Below are 22,558 nucleotides of genomic sequence, written 5' to 3'. Positions count from 1 at the left end.
AACAGTTCTCGATTACTGACGATGTAGCTCAACAGTGATTCAATTTGTGCCGAATTAATGAAAGCTGTTGTTGTTTAACACCTGGAATTTGGTAGGTCTCCCTCCCTGCCGCACAGGATATCATTTTCTGTGGTGAATATGAGAAGTGATGGCTACCATGGCTGAATAGATAAAGCAAAGGGGGCCAACCTACGGAAAATCCATCTTCAATATCGCCAGAAAGTCTAACAAAGAAGACTGAAAGTTATAAAACAACCACAGCTTCCCATCAAAATGTCTCCTAAATTTCTTGCTTTCACAATTTACCATTCACTAAACCCCTTCCTCCGACAGCAACTGTTTCATCGTAGCTTAGCAACCATATAAAGGCACGACAAGACTGTCCAGCTTTGGATTTCTCAACATGACAAAGTGGTGTCCACGGGAGCAATACTCCATATATAAAAGGGTTTGCAGGATGGTGTCTTTTTATATCCTTTCAAAAGGCAAAAACAAAATGGCAAAGGTGTACGGGATGGATGTTTATCTGCTTTAATGTAGTCTTTGTTAGGCGTTGGCACACATAGCTAACTAGCTTATTATGTACAGCAGCAACCTAGCATTACTTTCATATCATTAGCTAATTACATTAGAAAAGTTCCCCTTTAGGACTGGAAAACGTGCTGCATGGGAACCAAGATGCTATATTAGCGTTTAGGCTAATGTTAGCATTGCTGTCATGCTCTTCATTTGGTGTGGGGGAAGTTTGCACTACAGCAACTCCAGCCAAAGCCGTTGCCTAAGATACGGTAAGGTTAGTCCTCATCCTCACTGCTTTTAAAAGTTAACTGCAAGGAAACTTGGTATGAATCTTGAGCGGTAAATCTACCACTTGTCGTTGCAAACTGCATGTGCAGTTCTAAAATGGAAAGCTTTATAGACGTAGCAACAGTAGCTAAGGGAACAGGGGCTTAACAAAGGGTCAATTTGTCACTTTGACATTTGGTAGCCAGCTTCTAACCTGCCATTTCTCTTTCCACAATCGAGCTTCAATGCATCAAATCATAAAAATCTCTTTTCCCTCTCATTTCATGCATCTCATTCCGTTCCATTCTGGTACAAGCGCCTAATCGTACAACAGATATCAACCAATATCCCTCTGCACGCTGACTATTATTCCTCTACAGCTGCTGTCTTGCTGTGTTTTTGCCACGCTGCTCAAATCCATATGCCTTTGATACTTCTTCTGTTCCTTTCCTTTAAATATGAAGCCCTGATGTCCCTGCGTCATGTGTCAGTATTCTGTGACTCTCTGCAGCGTGTCTTAATACCACTGACACAACTTCTGACACAGTGTCACAACTTTCTTTACAGTCATTGTGAGAAACTGTTGCTCTTGGAAGGGATAACATCTCTCATGTCAGACTATAGGCCCTGTCCTGATTATTTTCTTACATTTCCACGAGCTGAGGATTGCGGTGCCAAGCTGAGAGATATCTCCATAAATACAGTTGTTATTTTTCAGCACAGTCTGTCATTTACAAATTTAGCAGGTTGTTAAATTCCCCATCTAGCGCGCTGACACAGCCTGCTGCTGTGAATGCAGAGTGGCGCTTGTGACAAAGAAGAGAGTGTGATTGCTGAATAGTTATCAAGCATCTGCTGCAGCTGAGCATGAAATGGGGGGTGAATTTCTGTAAAAAAATAAAAAAATAAATAAATGTGTGTGTGGGTGAGTGTGTGGATGTGTGTTTTAGTGCTGCTTAAAGGCTGAGGTACTGGTTGTTTGAACTGTGTGTGTTTTAAGTGCACCATCCTCCCTTCCGATGGGCCGAGCTGCAAACAAACCTTTCGCAGAGCCAGTATTTCCACTACATAGAGATCCTATATCAGCATAAAGAGACTCCAGTGTCATTAATGCAGACGTGTGTGAAACTGAATGTGTATCAATATTAAAATATATTAAAGTACAATTGTTAATTACTGTGTATTTTCCTTCCTGACCTCTAAACCTTTATAGTTTCCTTCCAACTACAAGGACTAGTTTTGGTGCTGAGCAGTTATAAAATATGATGTCTTTGAAGGAATGGTTCGACATTTTGGGGAATACGCTTATTCGCTTTCTCGCTGAGAGTTGGATGAGAAGATCAATACCACTCTTATGTCTGTACATTTAATTATATTTGAATTAATGAGCGTTTTCCTCCATTTTGACCTCAAAAACTTTAACTGAATAGGCAATTAACTCCTTATTTATGAAGCAAACAAAGACCCTTCACTGTTATTTCATTTCAGTATACACTATCTTAGTGATGAATGAATCATCTTTGCCACCTGTTGGTGTAGTCATTGATTGTCAGAATGCAAAGATGCAACAAGATCCAAGTGTGTAGATATGTAGCTAAATTACAAGCACTCAATACAACCATAAAATCCAGTGGAACATTTTGCATTAAATGAAGCACTAAAACTAATGCTGCTGAAATACCACTGCTGCTGAAACTGCATCGAACTTTGGGATATATATATATATTTTTTTTTAAAGTCATCTCTGAGCTGATGCATCGCCAGACATTTAAAGAGCACGGACCTGCAGCCTGCCAGGTCATAACGACTTCCCTCCCCTCTCTTTTTGCGAGATACAATCATAGGCTGTCAGAGATATCAGCCAGAGCCAGCTCAACTTTTCCCAACTTTGTGCGAGACGTTTGCAGCAATAGTAGGCGCCTGTTCGCTCTCTCTCTCAGCTTGACAGGTGAGAATTATACTGTGTCCTTGTCATCTGCAGAGAGAGAGAGAGAGAGAGAGCCAGACAGACAATATTCTCCGAGCAGAGCTATTTCAGACTCTGGCAAGCCTGCCTCCATCTTTTGCTATCACGCATCTCCATCTGGTGAAATCTGTAATGCTGTTCAAAAGTATTATGTCAACAGACTGCTACGATTGATATTGACGGGAAGGAAAATAAAGCAATGAATGGATTTCAGCTTCAGGTGCTTCATTTCAAGCAAGAGATGATGGAGTTATTGTCTTTTTCCTAATGGAATCCAGTTTGGTTTTGCAATCAGTGAGAGGAAGTTTGTGAATTAATAAAAGAAAAAAATAGGGGAACACACACACACACACACACACACACACACAGATGATTTGTTATTACTCCTTTCTTAATCCTACCTGACCTGGCGGCAGAAGAAGAGCGCGGGAACTCGCACATCTCGCAGTAAGGCAACATGCTGCTGTTGGAGTAGGTGCAGGCCCCGCAGCTCCACGTCTCGGTGGGGGGGTCGGGCTCCGACAGCTTCCTCGGGGCCATGAAGGAGGCCGGTGAGCTGCCGGGGCCGATCCCCCCAGCCTTCGACCTCCGCTTCCCCGCGAATCGGGACGTGGGGCTCGGGCCGGGCTGTGGCGTCCGCAGCCTCTTCAGCTTGGGGGAGAAGTCCTGGTCGGGTGTGTCGAGGGTTTGGGAGGCGGGCTTCTCTTTTCTCTCCTCTCTCCTCTCAGAGTTTGCTCCACCAGCAGCTGGTGCAGTCGTCTCTGAGGAGACGGAGGGAGATGGTTCCCCATCTTCTGTTCTCTTCCTCTTCTTCTCCTTGCTGGCGCTCGGGGAGAAGAAGGACCGAATGTCGTGCTGCTTCTCTTTCTCAAACTAGGAAACAAAGACAGGTTTCATCACCACAGCACACAGTTAACATTTTCTTACATGAGCGACAGATTTCAATCCACCTGTACAGTAACAGCGCGCATGACAATCATCTCCCTTTTGTTACAATAGTCACAAGGCAATAATTTTACCCTTTGAAATGTTCTGATGCCAGGTTGCATCCTTGTAACACAGGAAAGAATCATGAATTCTACCTGATGACTAATAACGAATCGACACAGAAAAGTGTTTCACTTCTTCTTCTTCTTCACTCTGACAGTATAATCATTTTCAATGGATCATTCATTTTGCATTTTCAAGACTAAAATCCACTGTACATTAGGTGTCATGCAACCTGTGAGTGTGTTTAACATATAATACTTTCTAAGACTAATTTTTCTCCTCATGCCAGACCTCTTACTGACATACGAATCACAGTTTTTCTAAGTTGCTATAAGTGCCCAATGGATTAAACTAAAGATCCTCACATGCAAAATACCGCAGCCCGATTGTCAGAAACCTCTCAAATGTAAAGGTTTCCCATTTTCAGTAACCTGGCATTGTCATAACACCACAATTAGTGATGTGTTCAGCCACAATGTTTCGTGCGGGCAGACGTCAGAGAGAAACGACAGGCCACTCATACAGAAGGGAAGAATGTCAAAGTAGACTGTACGTGTTGTTTTGATCGGAGTGAGGGGGGGGGGGGCACAGAGGAGGAGGCAACAAAGAGAGGACAGAGACAACATGCTGTCTGTTAGTGACATGTAGGGAAGGGCTGCACAACGCCATAAGCTGTTCTTTTTGTCTGTTACAAGGTCAAATATCAATGAAATGCTGTGAGCTGAAAGGCAGGAGTGTTTGGAGGTGATTTACAGTTTGTTTTTTTTAACTCTAAATAGCTCCTAACTGACATGAATGTGTTGTATAATTGTCACAAATAAGGTACTGACTGTGAGTAGAAGTCATAAACACTGACAGAGAGAAACTTGTGAATAAACTGTTGAAACTGGTGTTTGTAAGACATGAGTTTATTCAGTTGGCTTTAGAGGATATTGGACTTTATTATACTGTATGTATGTTTCTATGAAAAATGACACAGTTCCTTAGACTTCTCTCTGCCTTGACTTGAGCAGTGATGAAAGGACATGTCACTCTAAAAACTGACAAACTCTATAAACATCATTTAACCTCGGACAAACATCCAAATCCCAACATTACCCCTAAGATATAATGTTTTTAAGTACGTTTGGTTTATACAAGCATTCACTATCTGGCTCCTTCCCCTTTGAAGGACTTCATTAAGCTCCACTCAGACAACATCAGGGGAGTGACTAGATCCCTTGTTATGAGTGACAGTGTTCTTTTCCCAAGGTCTTTATACAGTATGCAGCTTTCTCTATGACGGCAACCAAAAGACTTGAAACTTTGTGGCAAAACCTCTTCAGATATTGAACAGTGAAGGTATAAACAAAAAGATATTTCATTGTGACTAACATATAAGAGATTGTGCTCATTTTATTTTGAAAATCAGCAGTCTAGCTATATATCTGAACACTTTCCTTTTTTAATGATCTGAAAAACAAACAAAAAAAGGTCAGTCAAATAAAATCCTTTCCTACTGATGTTTTCTGATTAACTCTGTCAGCTGACTCACATGAGTGAAGAACACGTCATCTTTGACACGTCCCGCGTTTCCCTCCAGCGGCAGCACCATCTCACTCGGCGTCCACGCGTCGGCAAAGCTGAGGAACTCCCACTTGTCCTTGTCGCCCTCGTCGGCCTTCAGGTATTCCTTCCTGCCGTTCAGGGTGCTGCCGGTCACGGTTTCCTGAAGGACACAGGGCGTTCAGCTCAACACTTACAGTTCGCTTTTTGGTTCCACCGTCATGATGGCGTGGTTAAGAGGATTTTTCTTTTTTTTTCAACAAATGTTGAAATGTGTTCTGTAATGAGCGTAAGGAAAAATATATTGGAATGATTCAGTTTTAATTACAAATCTTGACATCTGCGATTATTAATGTAAATCCCCAAAGCCTGTTCTCACATGCAAATCAATTTCACTGATGCTTCTAAGTTTATTCATGAATGCAAACGGTATATAAAACTACATATATCAGTAGGCAGACACATGCATCATTGACAACAAAGTGTTATTTAAGCAGTTGCTGTATATGATATGCTTTGAGTTTGATACTTTATTCTACATACAACACAACAGCAACATACAAGTGAGGTCGCATTCAATTAAATTGCTAATTAATTCGGCAAATGTCATCAATGTTTCGTGAGACTGTCGAGAGTTTTTCCAGTGGTCATTCAAATTAAATATGACATCGATGAGTGCTTAACTGGTGGAACGTGAGGTGATGAATCAGAAGCTTAGCACAAATCCTTCCCCTCGTTCGCTGCCATAACGTCACCCACAGTACCTTCCTGTTGAGCATGGACCACATGGCCGTGTCGAAGGTGCCCTTGGCGATGAGGTAGTGCACGTTGACCGAGGACGTTTGTCCGATGCGGTGGGCTCGGTCTTCGGCCTGCTTGACGTGGCCCGGGTTCCAGTAGAGCTCAGCGAACACCACGTGGCTGGCAGCCGTGAAGGTCAAGCCCTGGAGAGGACACACACACACACACACACACAAATAATAGCCCAATCAGAACAAAAATATCTCACACAACCACCTGAAACACTCCAGCCCACATCCAACGAAATTTAATTTGGTGAAATCCTTTTTATTAGCCACTAATTGCCATACAAGTGCTTCAAGCACCTACTTCCTTTGATTGGACTGCATAACATTTCAGCACATATTTGGTCACTCAGGATAATTGATGTCAATGAGTTGATTAAGTTTGTTATTAAGAGTAAAACACATTTTCAGCATTTATTTCTACTTGCACAAACGATGATTATGATTCACTACAACCAACAACAGTAATGATTATTACTAATATGCACCAAATGACACTATTTAGCCTATTTACTGTTGCATTATAGTAATACAGCACTTGTTCATTTCTCCAACCAATGTCCTTGACAGAGTGTTCATAAATTTCATCCAATTAAAAAATAATTTGCAACAATCTCTTTCTGTGGATGAAATTCAAACATTGTGTGTGCGTGAGTACCTGACCGGCTGCCTGGATGCTGAGGATGGCCACCCGTGTCTCTGGGTCGCTCTGGAACTTGTGGACCAACTGGATTCGTTCTGAGGATGGGACGCTGCCGTCGATACGGATATAACCAGCCTGGAACAACAGAGGAAAGTCAGGAAAATATTTACTTTTGGAGGAAAATTAAGTTCACAATGGATGACAGTTGAGCAACGCAGCGACGTCTGCAATGTGCACAGCTGATGGAACACCTGCAGCACAGAAATCTTTGAATAAATCAATTCTGTTTCATTCAGAGGGAGCAAAAATAGCTTTAAAGCTGCACCCTTTTAGCTGATTGTTTTGTTTTTTTCTGGCCAGCAAACAGCGCTCCTATCAATTGTTGTTTCCAGCCGAAGCTGGTAACAGTTTTCGGTGACAGAGCTCAGGAAAACTCAAACTGCCCAAAACCAATGTAACAGCACCACAATTAAAGAAGAGTCATATTAGTCTGTAGGTCAGTTATACAGCAACATCAGTACAGCAAACTTTGCTAACATTAGCCAGCATAAGCCACTGGTCATACCAGACCAAGTAGGGCAGTAGCAGCAAAACGGTTTTGTTATGAATAGAGCAAGGGTGCGTTTTACTGTCACGAATTCAACTTTTCATTTGTAAGAGGAAGAATGTGTTATATCTTTCAAAAGTTACATAGCCTCACTTTAAAATTCTCAGGTGCAAAGTAAAGTTTGACTGTCATCTGAGGTGCACCGGCAGATAACTGGAGGAGATAATGTAAGCGTGGTTGTTTGCGCATTCCATTGAATTGACTAAAGGTTCACACGATTTGCGAGGGATAGCATTGTCCGCCTCTGAAAAGCAGATTTGTGCAGGAACATTAAAGGCAGGGAGCATTTCATTAACCTGTGTACTATACTGTAGATATTTCAAAGACAGACACGTGAATGAACTCGCCACAGAAAACATGAGCAGAGGAGCTGCAATGAATTAGTTTCAGTAAATAAAAAAGCTTTTTGAAAGAAAATGATAGCAATAGTAGAGTATTTTGTAACATTTTATAAAGCGAGCACTGGCCGCGTGTTCATTAAATCTGAACTTGACATTCACTGAGCTGCTAATGCACTGTGGCGACTGCACTCTTTTGATTTGGGTCCATCGGTCCTGCAGAGCTGCTCAGCGGCCGACGGTGGGAGGGTGTGTTTGTGCCGTGCAGCTCCCACGTGTGAATGTAACTGTAACTGCATGAATATGAAGCAGAACCTTGCTGAGAAAGAACACGGAGGTCTGTTTGACTTTTCCTGGAAAAACGAAAGGTCAAATAAACGCGCTCTCGGAGAACTAAGCACCCACCAGGTTTAAACACGATCTCAAGGCCATGAAAACAGTCAGAAATCCACCTGCTGTTTCATCAGTGTTGTTCCGTCTCTTGCATTTCGCATGCTATATTTAGTTGATTTAGTTTTAAACATTCACAACTTTATCAAACAAACCCTCCAACCAGTTCGACGCCAGGTGAGAAATGCATAAAAGTAGTGATAACGTCGTGTGATTGGAGCAGAGTCACTTGTCTCTGCCGAGCTTCTCATCACAGCGCGTTGCCTGTCGTTCCTTTTTTTAGCCCGTCGCTGTTAATTGGTGAGTGCGAACGCACCAGAGAGTGAGCATCTCACCGAGGAATGTGCTATCACACGTCGTACCGCTGCATTACATTCATGCCACACCACCTCGACCCCTGTGACATACACAAACACACAAACACACACACTTGAACTCTTTCACAGGTTGCCGGCGCCGAGCTAAGAGACATCGCTTGCTTGTGATGACTTGTGAAATACACCTTGGGAGATTAGTTGTGGAAGTTTACTTTCTGAGAGAGACAAAAAGTAGACTTTTCTCCGAGAATGAGAAAAAATGTAACACGCTTAGACGATGATTAATATATACCTTAAATTCTTTAACCTACTTTTATTGTGCTTCAGAATATAATTTGTTAATAATCTAAATATTGTACCTGCAGTACACTGTACACCTGAATTTAGCATATACGTGGAAGACATAAATAATTCAGGACTGCTAACATCTGCTGTATAGCCCCCGCTGAAGAACAAGGCCAACTTGTGAGCTTAGAGCTCAGTGCTCTGTCTAAGTTAATCACAGATATGGCAAGAGTTTGACTTATAAACACAGCAGGACTATGGATGAAGGAATAAAACTTAAGCACAGACCCAATTACCTCTGGTTAGCCAGGAAGGGGGAGTGAAATATGAATATATTCTGCACATTTAGTGCTTCCAGGTTACCGTTAATGGGCAATTCAGGTCTCGGTGGCAAGAAAAAAAACTTGAAAATCTTAAATGGAAATGACAGGAATGAACATTTGTGCCAAAATGAAATATCAATCATATAGAAACAGAGCGCCCCCTTGTTTCAAAGTGATTGATAGTGCAAGAATAACACAAAGTCCAGTGCTTTTTAAACCAGAAACCAGATCAAAGCTTTTTAAGAGACTTGTGTTATAATGGCTCAGCGCACAGGAAGCTGCTTCTCTGACTGATCATAGCTGACAAAAGCTAGAAAAAGAGCAAGAAAGAAAATGAAGGGTGAGGTGACATGATGTTAAACTGACAGCTGCATTTGGTTCGCTTACCTTTTCTTGGTTTAAATCTAACTATTCACATAAGACACTGAGAAATGCGCTAGTACATGACATACCAAGACCTTTTAGTGACTGCACTGGAAAATCGCAATTAAATACTGTTAAAATTCTTATGTTTCAGATAGATAGAGCCATCTAGCTAGCTAGATAGAAAAAGAAATAAATACATTTTAATATGATCAACGAGGATATGTTTGCACCACTTCGCCCAAGTACAGCCTCACAGAACTGCTAGCACGGCTGTAGACCCTTACATTTCGTAACGCTCCTGCAGTGGAAAAGGGCTAATTGTGTGTATTGTCCACACCTCAGGAATGTAGATACATCCATACAGTACATATAGAACCAGAGACACCTGCACAGTAACATCAATGTACCATACATATCCATAAGTACATACATCCATAAATAGATCAGTGTGTCCATGTAATCAGCAGGGTATTATGTTCAGAGCTGCTATGGCAGAGGGGACAAGACTTGCAAAGACCTGCCTTAGCATCTTTTATCTGCATCCGGATTGGAGTAGTGTGAGAAATCGGTTGAGGGGGTGACCAGGGTTGTGTGCTATGGTGGGTGCCGTGCGTGATGGCTCCTATTGAGATCCGAAAGGTTGGAGGGAGGGGAGGCCAATGATTTTCAAGGCAGCACGGAACAATTTGTTCTTTTTGGAGACAGGGGGACCATGGATTTAATTATGCTTTTACAAACTCCAGCTTTAAAAACTTTCCTACAAGTGCTGCTGCAGCCGTGGCTTACTATGCCTTTAACACGTTTTAGAGGATCTGTGGACCGCCTGAGGTTACCTTGGCCTCGACGACGGCCTCGGTGCAGGCCTGCAGCATGGTGAGGTGGTGGGCGAACACCAGGAACTTCAGCTGCTCTGCCTCCAGCATCATCTTAATGTAGTCCTTCACAGCTCCCGCCTGGCCGCACACACACACACACACACACACACACACACACACAGATACAGAAATAGACACAGATGAAAGAGAGCTACTGAATCCATCACTTCACTGGTCGACCACACACAGAGGAATCGGCGAGATCAGTGAAGAAGTCAATTAATCACCGCGGCATCCTTTCTGTGTGATCGATTCTCTATTGAATGCCAGGGATCCAGACTTTAAAAGGAGGGAGCACACCGAGCGACTGGGGCGCATTTGTCAGCCCGCAGATAGTGAGAGCAAATCAATACATCGCAACTCGGAGATATGATTGGTGTGTGTGCTCTCTTTCTTTTGGATTTCAGTGGCACCAGACACAAGAAATCTCACCTTTTGATCCACAAGTGAATGAATCTCAGAATTTAGCAACAACTTCATAAAGACAAAAGGAGTTTATATCAAGTTTTAAGACTTGCGATAATAAATATTAGGCTGGTTACCTGTCCAAGTGACAGCTGCGGTCCAAAATTACTGCAGTGAGCAAAAGTTCTGTTCTCAACTATTTTAGAGTTATTTGCTTGGTTTATTCTTATGTAACATTGTTTTTATTCCTGTCTGGCACTTTTTGTTTTATTTTTTTACCTGTTAGTCTTGTTTTATTTATGAAGTCAAATGGTAACAATGCTTTAAAAACATCACAGTCCAAATCTAACAGCATCTCGCTTGTTTCTGCTGGAGCCTCCGACCCTGATTGACAGTGTGAAGCTAACAATCTGAAAAAAGAAAGCAGCACAAGTGCAAGCGAGTTAACTGTACCCCGCAGGTATCCGTATCTATCATTTCGCTGTGCGCTGCTGCCCAGCGATCACACTGTGATGGCTGCGGCCGTTCCAGCCACCTTCAGCAAAGCTGGAGTGGATGTGCTGTATGAGCGTGTCATTGAGTATCCGGGCTCGGCTCATTTCAGAGCCCCGGGCCAAAAAAGCAACCAAGAATAACACCAACTAGTGAGAAATACTGAGGTTTGATTTGAGTCAAACAGAGCCCTTACTAGACGGTTTTGGAGACAGGCCTTTCTCCGTGGTGTGAATCCCACCCCTATAATCTCCACACCTCCTGCAACATGACAACCTCTGCAGCCATCACACCTGCTCTGGTGGGAGAACCTCTGCTTTGCCTTGCTGATAATTAGCCAATGCGCCTGATAATGAATCTCTCCGCCAGGCCTGCCGACCCTGTTCTGATCTGGGGGGTCCTCATTACTGACGGCTTGGCTTCGCTGGCTTCCTTCCGCTGAGTTTAATTAGTGCACAAACTTCTCGGCTGTCTGAAGCGGCCCGTTAGCTTGCTTTAAAGTCCAGCATCAGAGCTGTCCTCTCTGGGTAATTGGGAGCAGATGCTTGGCGGGTAAAGCAATAAAAATACCCCAAAGGCGTTTTGGCAGCTCTGTCGCCAGGCGGACTGGCAGGCAGGCAGGGGCCGTGATGCTCGTCAGAGTGACATAGATGTGTGAATCTATCACACCATTCCACCCCTCCCCATGATCCACAAAGAGAAGAAAGAACGCGCTTTTTTTTTTCTGGAGTAGAGAAAGTGTGTCTGACTCTGAAAAACCAATAGGAGAGGAAATGAGGCTGGGCCGGCAGTATCGGCTTTGAGGTGGGTGAGTGGGCGGGGGTGGGGGGGGGGCTTTGTAATGAAAGGAGGTCCAGTGTTAGGCTAAACTGAGCAGAAATCCAATCAGCAAACAACGCCAAGCGCAGAAAAAGATCCAAGCTTGGAGGCAGGCTGAGCGAGTAGCGCGTCGATGATTGCATTCGGTGGTTATCTCCGGTCTTCGTTAACCTCGGGGCTGCGCTCCTCATGGCTGAGGGCGTCGGGCTAATTGAGAGGAACGCCAGCCCTCGAACGTGGCAGATGATTGGAGAGGGATACTTATATTTGGGGGAAATGTTTACTCATCTACAAATATAAGAGATCGCGGATCTGCCTATTTTCATAGCGTCAAGATGAGTGAGGCTGGAAACTGATCAGAGGTTGATAACTATATTTAAGGTCTTACAAATGTCTCCACTGAGGAACAGGATATGTAAATGCTTGTTAGATTCTCGACACCAGTTGCTCTGACCCCAAACTCCCTCATACTGTATGCATCCAGCCACCTTCCCACATTGCTTATTTCTCCCTCATTAAAAAGAAACGTCACTTCAAACCGAGAGCCGACTGAGTTGCCATAGCAACAACATCACAGAGATGCTATTTCAGTGCGGTGTGTAACTTTGAGATAAGGTGTAATCATGCCAGGCTGGACGCAACTAAATAATACCTCAGTTATAACTCCCTACTTTGTCTAAGTGCTTTCACTGGCGACCATTAGGCTCTGTTACCATGGCAATGCTTTCCCATGAGATCTCACTGAGTGGTCGGCCAAGCGCTCTGAACGTGATGCTGTACCATCAATTCACCATTTCCTGAAACATGAAAATGAATTAAAAAAAAATGGCATTCTTTAGGCAATTTTTAAGCAATTTAAAGCTTGTTCTGGATAATATATGTAGTTCAGCTTTCAGAGGAGTTATAGAAGTTAAAAATCTTTGGAAGCTCAACCACAGGGTGCATTTTCATCTGTCTGGAAAAGTGTGGCAATATGGCGCTAATGATGTAATGGTGTCGGTTTTCTCCCAGTTTGTGTGGTTATGTAAAGCTACAAGGGATGACTCCATTTGTTGCCGGGTGTCATATTTTCATATTCTAGTAGGTTATTTGTAACGCCTCGTCCTGTTCGTCAGTCTGTTTTGTCTTATTTTGTTCATGTTTTATGTTGCACATTTCCTGTTTTATTTTGTAGTACTTACTCTCGTTTCAGACACTTCACTTCCTGCCCTTGTGTGTTTCCCGCCTTCGTGATTACCTGCCCTGCCCTGATTAGTTTCACCTGGTCCTCATGAGTCAATCACCTGTGTGTATTTAAGCTGTGTTCTCCCCTCCTTCTGTGCCAGTTTGTCTTTGTCCTTTGTGCTAAGCGGTCCAGGGATGTTCCTAGTGTTCTATGTTTTTGACTACCTGGTTTTTGAAGTCCTGTTAGAATACTCTGACTTTGTCTTTGTCTCTTCCCTCCTGGATGAGTCGTGCTTTTGGGTCCTTTTCTCTTGTGTACCAGTCGTTAACATTACTGGCCAGATGCAGCTTACTCAATGTGACATCGCAGGGAGATATTTTCAGTTTTAACTCAAACAATAAAAGCTAAATGCTAATATCGGTAGCTCCCAAACCTTTTGGCCATGCCCCCTATTGAAAGCAGGGAAAAAATCATGCCCCCCACTAATTTTTATTATTATTTTCCTTTATAAACTATCTGCTTTCTTGTCAACAGTTACATGAGGAGATTGAAACCACTCTCTTGTGTGTCTGGTAAATATGAAGCTACAGCCAACAGCTGGTTAGCTTAGCATAAAGACTGGAAGCAGCGGAAACAGCGAGCCTGGCTCTGTCCGTCTACCTCTGAAGCTCACTAATTAACATGTTTCATCTTGTTTGCTTAATACAAAAAACGTAAAAACAACTAACTCTGGTTTTTCCAGGGGGTTGTGTGTGGGACTATTTCTTGGCTAGGTGCAGTGATTTACTGAGTCAAAATAAATTACAGTGCCCATGTTGACAGTAATGAAGGAACATGTCACCTAGTGCAACAGTGTGACTCAGTGATGGAGTGAATGAAGCCTTATCTGCTGAAGGTATACTGTGTAATGACATAGGCTGGGATAAAACAAGATACACTCTAGCACCACCTGGTCTCCCATTACCTTGGCAATAGCTGTTTGCTTGTACATCTGTGTGACCAGGCCCATGACCTGAGTGAACGGGTTGTCTGTGGCGACGACCCGGGACCCCAGTCCCTTCATCAGTCTTTCCCACTCGGCGAAGCTGGCAGAGGCCTCCTGCGAGCAAGGAGAGCGCAAAGACAGTGAGGCTGCGTCCTTTATTTCTTCATCCACCCTTCTCCCTCTCTCTTGTTCTCTACTGTTTTTGAGATATAAAGGGCAAAACAATTAATGGTGCTGCTGGGTGTCCTACTTTCCCTGGAAGAGAAAGAAAGAAAGAGGAAGGGTAAAAAAAAAGAGAGAGAGAGAGAGAGAGATGGAGAATTCCCAAGGAAGCCACCCCCTCCGACTCGGCTGCTGTGTTAGGTGGGTCATGAGCATCTCCCAATTATAGCCGCCTTGTGACAAGCCGGGGTCGAAGATGGAGAAGCAGCCGGGCTGGTACAATAAATCAAAAGAAGCCTCGCGTGCTCTCAAGGTGATTGGCGAGAAGTATTTAAGGCGGGAGAGGAGAGCGGAGAGGATCGCAGTGGGAGAGGCGGCCGGTGAGGAGCAGCATATGCTTCCTCCTGCTCACAAACAAGACGTGCAGAGAGGGCCGCGCATTGGTTGTCAACATGTAGGTTGGCCCTGTTTATCATAAAAATGGGACTCAAATGAAACTTAGTCAACGAACAGCCGGATTCGGCACATTCTTTTCTACAATTTGTACAACAATGCAACATATTGTGTAGAAATCTAACTTGAAAAGCGTCGAACGCTTGTGTTTGATTCAATTTTCATGCAGTAACTCCAGTGTGATTTAGAGTGCTTCAGAAGAGTGCTCAACCTCCCCCCTTGACTTTTAAAAAAATTGTCTAACTTTAAACCACTTTGTCATTCGAGGTTATTTTGTGCCTTCAGTTAACACTCTCAATGGAGTCAGTCTGAATTCAGGCTGCAACACCACAGAATGTGTAAAAAAGAAATCCGACAGGAGTGAACGCTGCATATCAAACGATGCAAAACTGCGAACCATATGGCAAAGCTGGAGGAAGAGAGGGTCCGTGCGTGATTAAGCACATACATACACATAAAGATGAGTGTGCGAGGGGGGTGGAGGGGAAGGGAAAAAGAGCGAGAGATGGAGAGAAGCCTTATTAATGCGTGCACACACACACACACACACACATATATTGGAGGCTTCTTCTGCAAGCGAGTTCCACAACTGCATGTTTGTGCGTTCTGGACTGCTACAATGAAAAGATTTTGGTGAAACATGAGAAGCTTTGCACCATTTCGTGAAACAATTTGCATTTCAGTGGCTCCAAACCTCGTCAAAGTCAAGGACGGCTGAATGAATAAATAGTATCACATTGCAGGAGCGCAAAGGAGCGTTTTCCTTTATGTTTTGTCTCAGATGTTTCACGCGGCAGCACCTGCACAAACACAGTTTGGACTGTCTCTCAATGTTTATTTCTAATTAGAAATCTCACATTCAAGCATTTCATTATAAATAAAAAAAAAACCCGAGTGGCTAAACACTCCACCCCTGATGATATTCACCAGACTAACACTGACAAAAGGCCAGGGCTGAAAACGTAAAGGGCAGGAGGGGCATAAAAAGTGTCTGCTGTGGAAGATAAAAGCCGTCATTAGGGAGAAAATGAGATAGGAGGAACGAGGCCGCGCCGGTGAGTGGTCCTGGTGTACATATATATCGTCCGTTAGCAAAACTAGGCTTCAAAAGACAGTTTGTTTGGAGGAAAATAATGTCCACCCAGTCTTTTATGTTTTATATTGTTCATATTTCCGTGCTTGTGGGAGCCACAATGGCCGTCGCTTTGGGTGACTGGCCACTTCATACCTCCCCTTTTCTCCTCTTCTAAAACCAGTCCACTTAGCTGGGAGGATGAAATGCCTGTCTATTCTTCTCAATGGACAAATACCTGTAAAAAAAAAACAAAAAAAAAAACACATTCATCTCACGAACAAATAAAAAAAACAGCTACAGCCAGCGGTGCTTTTTGTTTCCACCCGAAGACAAATGAACTCTGGGTTCATCTAACTTCCCTGAGGATATTACGCATCAAAAGCTGCTGTTTCAGCTAACTTGAGATAAGAGAGCAACGCGAGAACCACTCCGAAACATGACATGAACTTTTCCAACAGTCCTGCACATACGCTTGGTGGCCTAATTGGCACCGCGATGTAGAAACACTGACCATATTTAGCCCCCAATTAAAGCATCCCGTAACATTTAGTGATTGGGGTAAAGAAAATCCTGCATCATCACTTTTCCAAGCAACTTCCTTATTGTTGTGTCATTCCTGGGATGGTGGCTCGAAGCGTAATTAGCGCTGAAAGAGCTCCGGTGTTTTTTTCTGTCCCCGTCCTGCTGATGTGATATAAAATATAACAAAGGCCTCGCAGTGAATGCTTCTAAGTGTGTGTTCTTGTCGGTGCCGGTTGCTCCCAGCAGGGAAGCTAACCCCCTCGTAGCCTTGACACCGGTGACCCAAACACAGAGAGTAGAGGAGACACACTGACAGGCGCACAGGCCAGGTCAAAGCCACATTAGCATTCACGTGCGCACACACACACACACACACACACACACACACACACATCCAGTGTAGCGTGGGAGGCAGCGAAACTGCAACCATAACTTCGGGGAAGCAAAAAAGAGATGCAAACACCTACACACGAAACATGACATTTATTCTACAAATACCCTGGTATCATCTTTACGATGGTGGAGAGGGAACACACACAAACACACACACACACACACACACACACACACAGACCTCAGTGTATCTCGGCTTAGGCTAAAGGAGACTTATTTAATCCTAAAGCAGCATCTGTGTTAGTTTCAACTACAGGCAATATCCAGCGTGTATGAATGGATGAGTGAACTGCAAACATCACACTCATGTGCAGCAAAAGTCTATGATGCCAAAGGAATTCATTTCATTATTGGTAAATCTGTAGATTGTTTAGACTATAAAATGTCAGAAAATAGTAAAAAAAATAAAAAATAAAATGCACATCACAATTTCCCACAGCCCAAGGTGACGTCTTCAAATTGCTTGTTTTGTCCAACCAATACAACATTTTCTTATTCTTATCCTAAATCTCTCTCCCTTTTTTCTGTGTCGGATTCACCAAACTCTCTGACCTGAACAAACTTCTCAGTCTCTAATCTGTTCCGCTCTGTTTGTGGGCGAGCTTCATTCATAAAAAAAAAAAAAAAAAAAAAAAGGTTACCACAAGAGCTGTCTGCAGACTGTCAGCAGACGAAAACATAACAAACTTAGCGAGTGTCAGTGGTCGGAACAATTACAAAATATTAGCACAGTGACGTGTCGTCAGGGCAGCATCGCACTGTAACGGAATTAAACTGGGAATCCTTTGACGTGAAGCTAGATGCTGAAAGAAGAACGTCTTTCAAAAGCAAAGCGGCCCGTGACTCAGGAGGTGACAATCATGGAAAGGGATGAGGGAATATTACACAGTATGTTTAACTGTCAGCTGTTTTAACGCATCTGTTATGTTCCCGCTGAGACTTTGGGTCCCTGAGGTAGCTGAACAACAGAACTATATAGGTAGCCAGGCCGACTTTTTCCACCACTGCATGACCAAAATTATATGACTAACAGATGTATATTCTTTATTTTAGTCGATTTTAGTATCATATCTAGCAGTAAGTGTTTTTCCGGCAGACTATCTGTGCAGGACTCTGGACCGCCCGTGAATTGAGAATATTTGGCATTTTTTGCTAAAACAAAATGAAATGAGACAAATGTAAAGACAAACTAGGCAGCAAAATATCAAATGGTGACGAGTAGGAGACTACATTTCAATGAACAACTCCCTGCGTGGTGAGAAATATAAATACCTGGAGATAACAGAATCTCATTTTACTAAACAGCGTGAATCTGAGGCATCTCCATTAATCGAGATGTCGCACAACCACTGGATATTTGGCTATAATGCTTTTGGATTTGTGCCGGGCATGTGTGAAAATGTTGGAGCTGAAACGATTAATCATTTAGTCAAACAATAGAAAAGTATTTGGGAACTACTTTGATTAATTAATTAATCGCTTTTGCACTGTTGGACGGACAAAGCAAGACGTGATAATGTCACCTTGGGCACAACATTATTTATCAATTGAGAGTTAATCTGTAAGGAAAATAATTGTTAGTTGCAGCCATAGAAAATGTGGAAACATACAAATGCTGAGTGAAATGAATGCCTGACAACGGGCCACATGTTGTGATCTATACCCAAACATGTACCTTTGCAGCCTCCTTGGGCAGGTCGAAGGGGATACGCTGGCGGATTTTGGGGGGCAGCTGGCTGAGCACCTCGGCCTTAAGACGGCGGATCATGATCCGGCTCAGCCGCTGGTGCAGCTCCTCCAGGTTGGACGCCCCGCGACAGTCCCACTGCCTGCGAGGCCCAAAGTACCTACGAGAGAGTGAATGAGGGGTGAAGCTGCGGCTGCTGATGCATTTTATACACACAGATTTCTAACTGAGAGAAACTTCCTAAGAAAACATACTTATTTACAGCAATGCCCTGAAGGAATAGTTAAACACATTTAAACATTCCCACCTGGGAGCTGCCCAGCACTTCAACAGCCTTCCATCGTTTATCGCTGAGCAGCTCTGCTGGAGCAGTCAGGGGGGGATCAGTTTTTTGCTTAAGGGCACTTTGCAGAGCAGGAAACTATTTTGTCTAATGGCCACAGCAGCAGGTTTATCCCAAAACTCGCCGGCAACTTTCACAATTCATCAGCCAAATGGATTTTTAGAATAGAACTGGCCCTCCACACAAAGGCTGGTTATCTGCCATATTGGCTGGAAGTGTGGACAAACTTAACAAGCCACTGCCAAAATGTGCTGTTTCACACTCCGGTATTTAAACTTGTAGTTGCTAAGGGAAGGGAAACTGATTCACTCCTTCTAAAATATTAAATATGTTTGTGCCTGGTGTGGGGATTCAAACCACAGCAACTTTCCAGCTGTGAGGCTGCTTTTCTGCCTCCTGGGCTGCTACCATTTCCCACAATGACTTCACTATTATGAAGGGAACGCAACAGGAAGATTTGTCACATGACTTTACCTGGTGCCCCTCTGTGTGTAGGATGAACTTGTATGTTTGTGTATTTGTCTGTGTGTGTATGTGTGTGGCTCAGAATGGCATTCCCCAGCCACACCAAGCGCTATTATACTCAAAGTGTAATCATTAATGGCGCCGGGCCCATCCCCGACTGCGTTGCCGACTTTGATGGACATCCAAAACAATGCATTTGATGTGTTTGTTCACACATGTAAGCGATCGTCACTGGCAACTGGCAGCCAGTTGGCATTTAACGCTTGGCTTCAGTTGTGGTCTGGCTCTGACAACAAACCCTCAACTCAGCAGCACCGCCACTCCAGACTCAGGTACAGCCCACCTTATCCCAGCAGACACTTGAAAAGAGTGAAAATTAAATGGTGGGTGAGAGCTATTGAAACTCTCTGCTAATTCCACTAAGCGAAGAATTAAGAGTGTTTAATAAGAACAGACCAAACTGAGGTATTACACTTAAAGGAATAATTTGACATTGACAGTTATGTGGCCCATAAGGGGTTTCAATAGACTATATTAAAGAGCAAAACACTAAAGCATAGTAGTACCACCCCCCCCCCGCCACAGAAAATGTAAATCATGTGCACAGTAGCATTAAGATACACCATGTATAAAGTAGAACATTTGGAAAATATAAGGATAAATATTTGTACAAGGTCAGCTTGTGTGTGTGTGTGTGTGTGTGCTGAAGACTCACCTAAAATGGGCGTTGCAGTATTTCTTGGCGTAGTCAGTCCATGTTCCGAACATCTTGGGGTAGAGGGCATCAATCTGCATGAAAAGCTGTGAAATACACAGGCAGGAAAAAGGACCTTAACAGCTAGCTCTGTACGAAACCACACATAAGAGGGTGTGTACCCTGTGTGTGTGTGTGTGTGTGTGTGTGTGTGTCTGTAAGGGAAAGAGAGACAGCGACTCGGGACAAGCCAGAGAGAATATGTGCGATAATATCTCGGTGTCTCATTTTTTAATTAATCTCCTTTTAAGGTTAGGTTAGTCCTCTCATATATTTTCCTCCCGGTAATATTGACCTCCTCTTTAAAAAAACACGCCGTCTGATTTGTCCTATTTGCCATCTTACCCATTAAGTAACACCTTAAAGTGAAACGATTGAAAGAAGAAATAACATATTCTTGCAATGAAGCGCTGAAATAATGAACAATAAAACCTTGTTTACTCTGGTGCGAGCAGCATCTTATGGCCTCATTTTAGCTCATGTTAGCTAACTTTCAGCAAATTAGCAAGTCTTGCTTTAAGTGAGACAACATATTCTTCCTCAGCCTTACTTGGGTTGGTATGACCACTAGCTTATGGTGGCTAGCGTTAGCTAATGTTAGCTAACCTTATATATATATAGACCTATTGCTGTGTAACTTACATTACTATGGCAATTTGCTCAGCTTTTCCACTTGTGCTACTGTGACACCACGTTTCATGTCACTATATTTCAATTAATTTACTCAAGAAAACAAAGAGCAAACAAAGAGCGAGTACCTCACCAGGAGACATGTTTTATCCTGTAGTTGCCACTTGTGACCACAGCAGCCGCTGTTTAGCAAAAGTTGCTTCGTTGGTCACTCATTTGCCTCTGCTTACTTCATGCTAACACTTTGACATACACTTAAATAAAAATAAAATACTATTTAATACACGTAATGACTTTCACATGACCCACTGCTCATAATCTTCACTTTCCATGGAAACGTGGACAGTGAATGCTTCTAGACTTTGTGGTAAGCTAAGGTAACCTGCTGCTAGCACTAGCCAGCGCACAGATATGCGAGTGGTATCAAGAATGTGAATAAGCCTACTGTATTTCCCCAAATACCAAACTATTTCTTTAAATCAGTTATTTTAGTACCACGTCTTGTGTACATTTTACCTCCTACACCAATAGCCATATGTCATTATGATTGCATGCAGTCTCAGTTGCCACAGCTTTCCACCGTGTAGTTTCCGAGAGCTACACGCAATAACTCAAAGTAGCGAGAGCTTTTTTTGGCTTTAAACACAGACCTTACCTGAGCTCACGATTAGTCTACTGTCAAGCAGCGCATCTTGTGTGCAATTTATTCAAGGTCCTGTTGTCCTTTGCCTAGTTTACAAGTCCTGTGTTGTGCAACTGCGTGGTAATGTGTGTCAGCGCCAATTAACCAGGTCAAACCGCTGTGCAGTCAGACTGGGCAAAGAAACGCTAAAATGGTTTGAAAATGAAACGCAACGTGAATAAAGAAAATTGATACGCTGCTAAATAACTGCTGACATGAAAATTAGGAGTCCTCAAAGGATCTGTGCATCACTTGAGTTTCAAACTACTGACAAATTACACTAAACAAGCTGCTGCTCTCTGTCCTCAATAGATGCATGGCATTTTGAAAAGAGCCTTTTCATACAGTAAGTAGGTAAAGAGTGTTTGCATCACAGGCTGCAACAAAGCCCCCCCGAATGTGTGTGCGTGCAAACGTCAGCGTGTCTGTGTGTACGCACCACATCCCTGTCAATTTTCAGTATTTGCAGCAATTTCTGAAGTAATGACAGGTAATCATCAGCAAGGTGATCTGAATAAGCAGCCCCAGTGAGAGCGCTATTCTAAATTCAGCGCTTGTTCAACAGGAGCTTTGCATTTTCCCCCCTCACACTGTTGATATAATAGGTGGGTGGAATGAGGGCACATCATGAACGGTGCAGCATGCCCTGAGCTGTGTGCTAACTCGATGTCAGAGCCACGGTGAGTAATGATGGCAGTGAGGAGACTGGCACAGAGGCAGGGACAGGGCTTATCAGGTTTATGCTGCGGATGATAAAATGTTATATTCAGTTTCAGATTCTAGAGGCAGAGAGAGGGAGAGAGATGATATCTAAAAACTAACCTCACCACTGCAGGGAGGCAATGGCAAAGACAGGATGGCATATAACACACACACACACACACACACACACACACACACACACACACACACTTTCTCGATGATACACCGTCTCGAGATTTCTTACAAGCACCAACTTCACTCCATTTTGGAATTAATTAGCGGCCTGAATTTCATCAGTTAATTATCATGATCGGGTCTAGGCAATAATTAAGTTTTCCTCACAGCAATGTGGCAGTTTGATGACAGTGGGATCCCAGTCCTGCCTCACATAAATATCTTAACGTAGTCAACACAAAACCTATTATGTCAATCCTGGATAACTAATTATGTAGTTGGTTACCAGCTCACTCTGTTAACCAACACGTTTCCCCACCAACAAGTGCCTTTACACAACAGGGACTGAATCTGAATTACATTGCTAAGATCCAGAGTGTGACCTAAGATTGAATCCCTTTTGACGTGTGTAT

The 22,558-nt window shown here is 43.2% G+C and overlaps 1 protein-coding gene across 1 annotated transcript in view; it reads right to left on the bottom strand.

Annotated features, from left to right (window-relative positions):
- zranb3 (zinc finger, RAN-binding domain containing 3) overlaps positions 1-22,558 on the bottom strand; it is a 61,695-nt gene that overhangs the window by 28,380 nt on the left and 10,757 nt on the right. Inside the window, exons 5-12 of the mRNA XM_070930737.1 lie at positions 19,919-20,004; positions 18,384-18,555; positions 14,083-14,217; positions 10,196-10,315; positions 6,752-6,871; positions 6,052-6,231; positions 5,277-5,450; positions 3,154-3,625 (exon numbers count right to left, since the gene is read on the bottom strand). Of these exons, the coding sequence (XP_070786838.1) occupies positions 3,154-3,625; positions 5,277-5,450; positions 6,052-6,231; positions 6,752-6,871; positions 10,196-10,315; positions 14,083-14,217; positions 18,384-18,555; positions 19,919-20,004 (1,459 nt within the window). The remainder of the gene's footprint in view (positions 1-3,153; positions 3,626-5,276; positions 5,451-6,051; positions 6,232-6,751; positions 6,872-10,195; positions 10,316-14,082; positions 14,218-18,383; positions 18,556-19,918; positions 20,005-22,558) is intronic.

This window comes from Enoplosus armatus, chromosome 24 (assembly GCF_043641665.1).
Source record: "Enoplosus armatus isolate fEnoArm2 chromosome 24, fEnoArm2.hap1, whole genome shotgun sequence".
Lineage (NCBI taxonomy): Eukaryota > Metazoa > Chordata > Actinopteri > Centrarchiformes > Enoplosidae > Enoplosus > Enoplosus armatus.
This window is presented reverse-complemented; position numbering and strand designations above follow the sequence as displayed.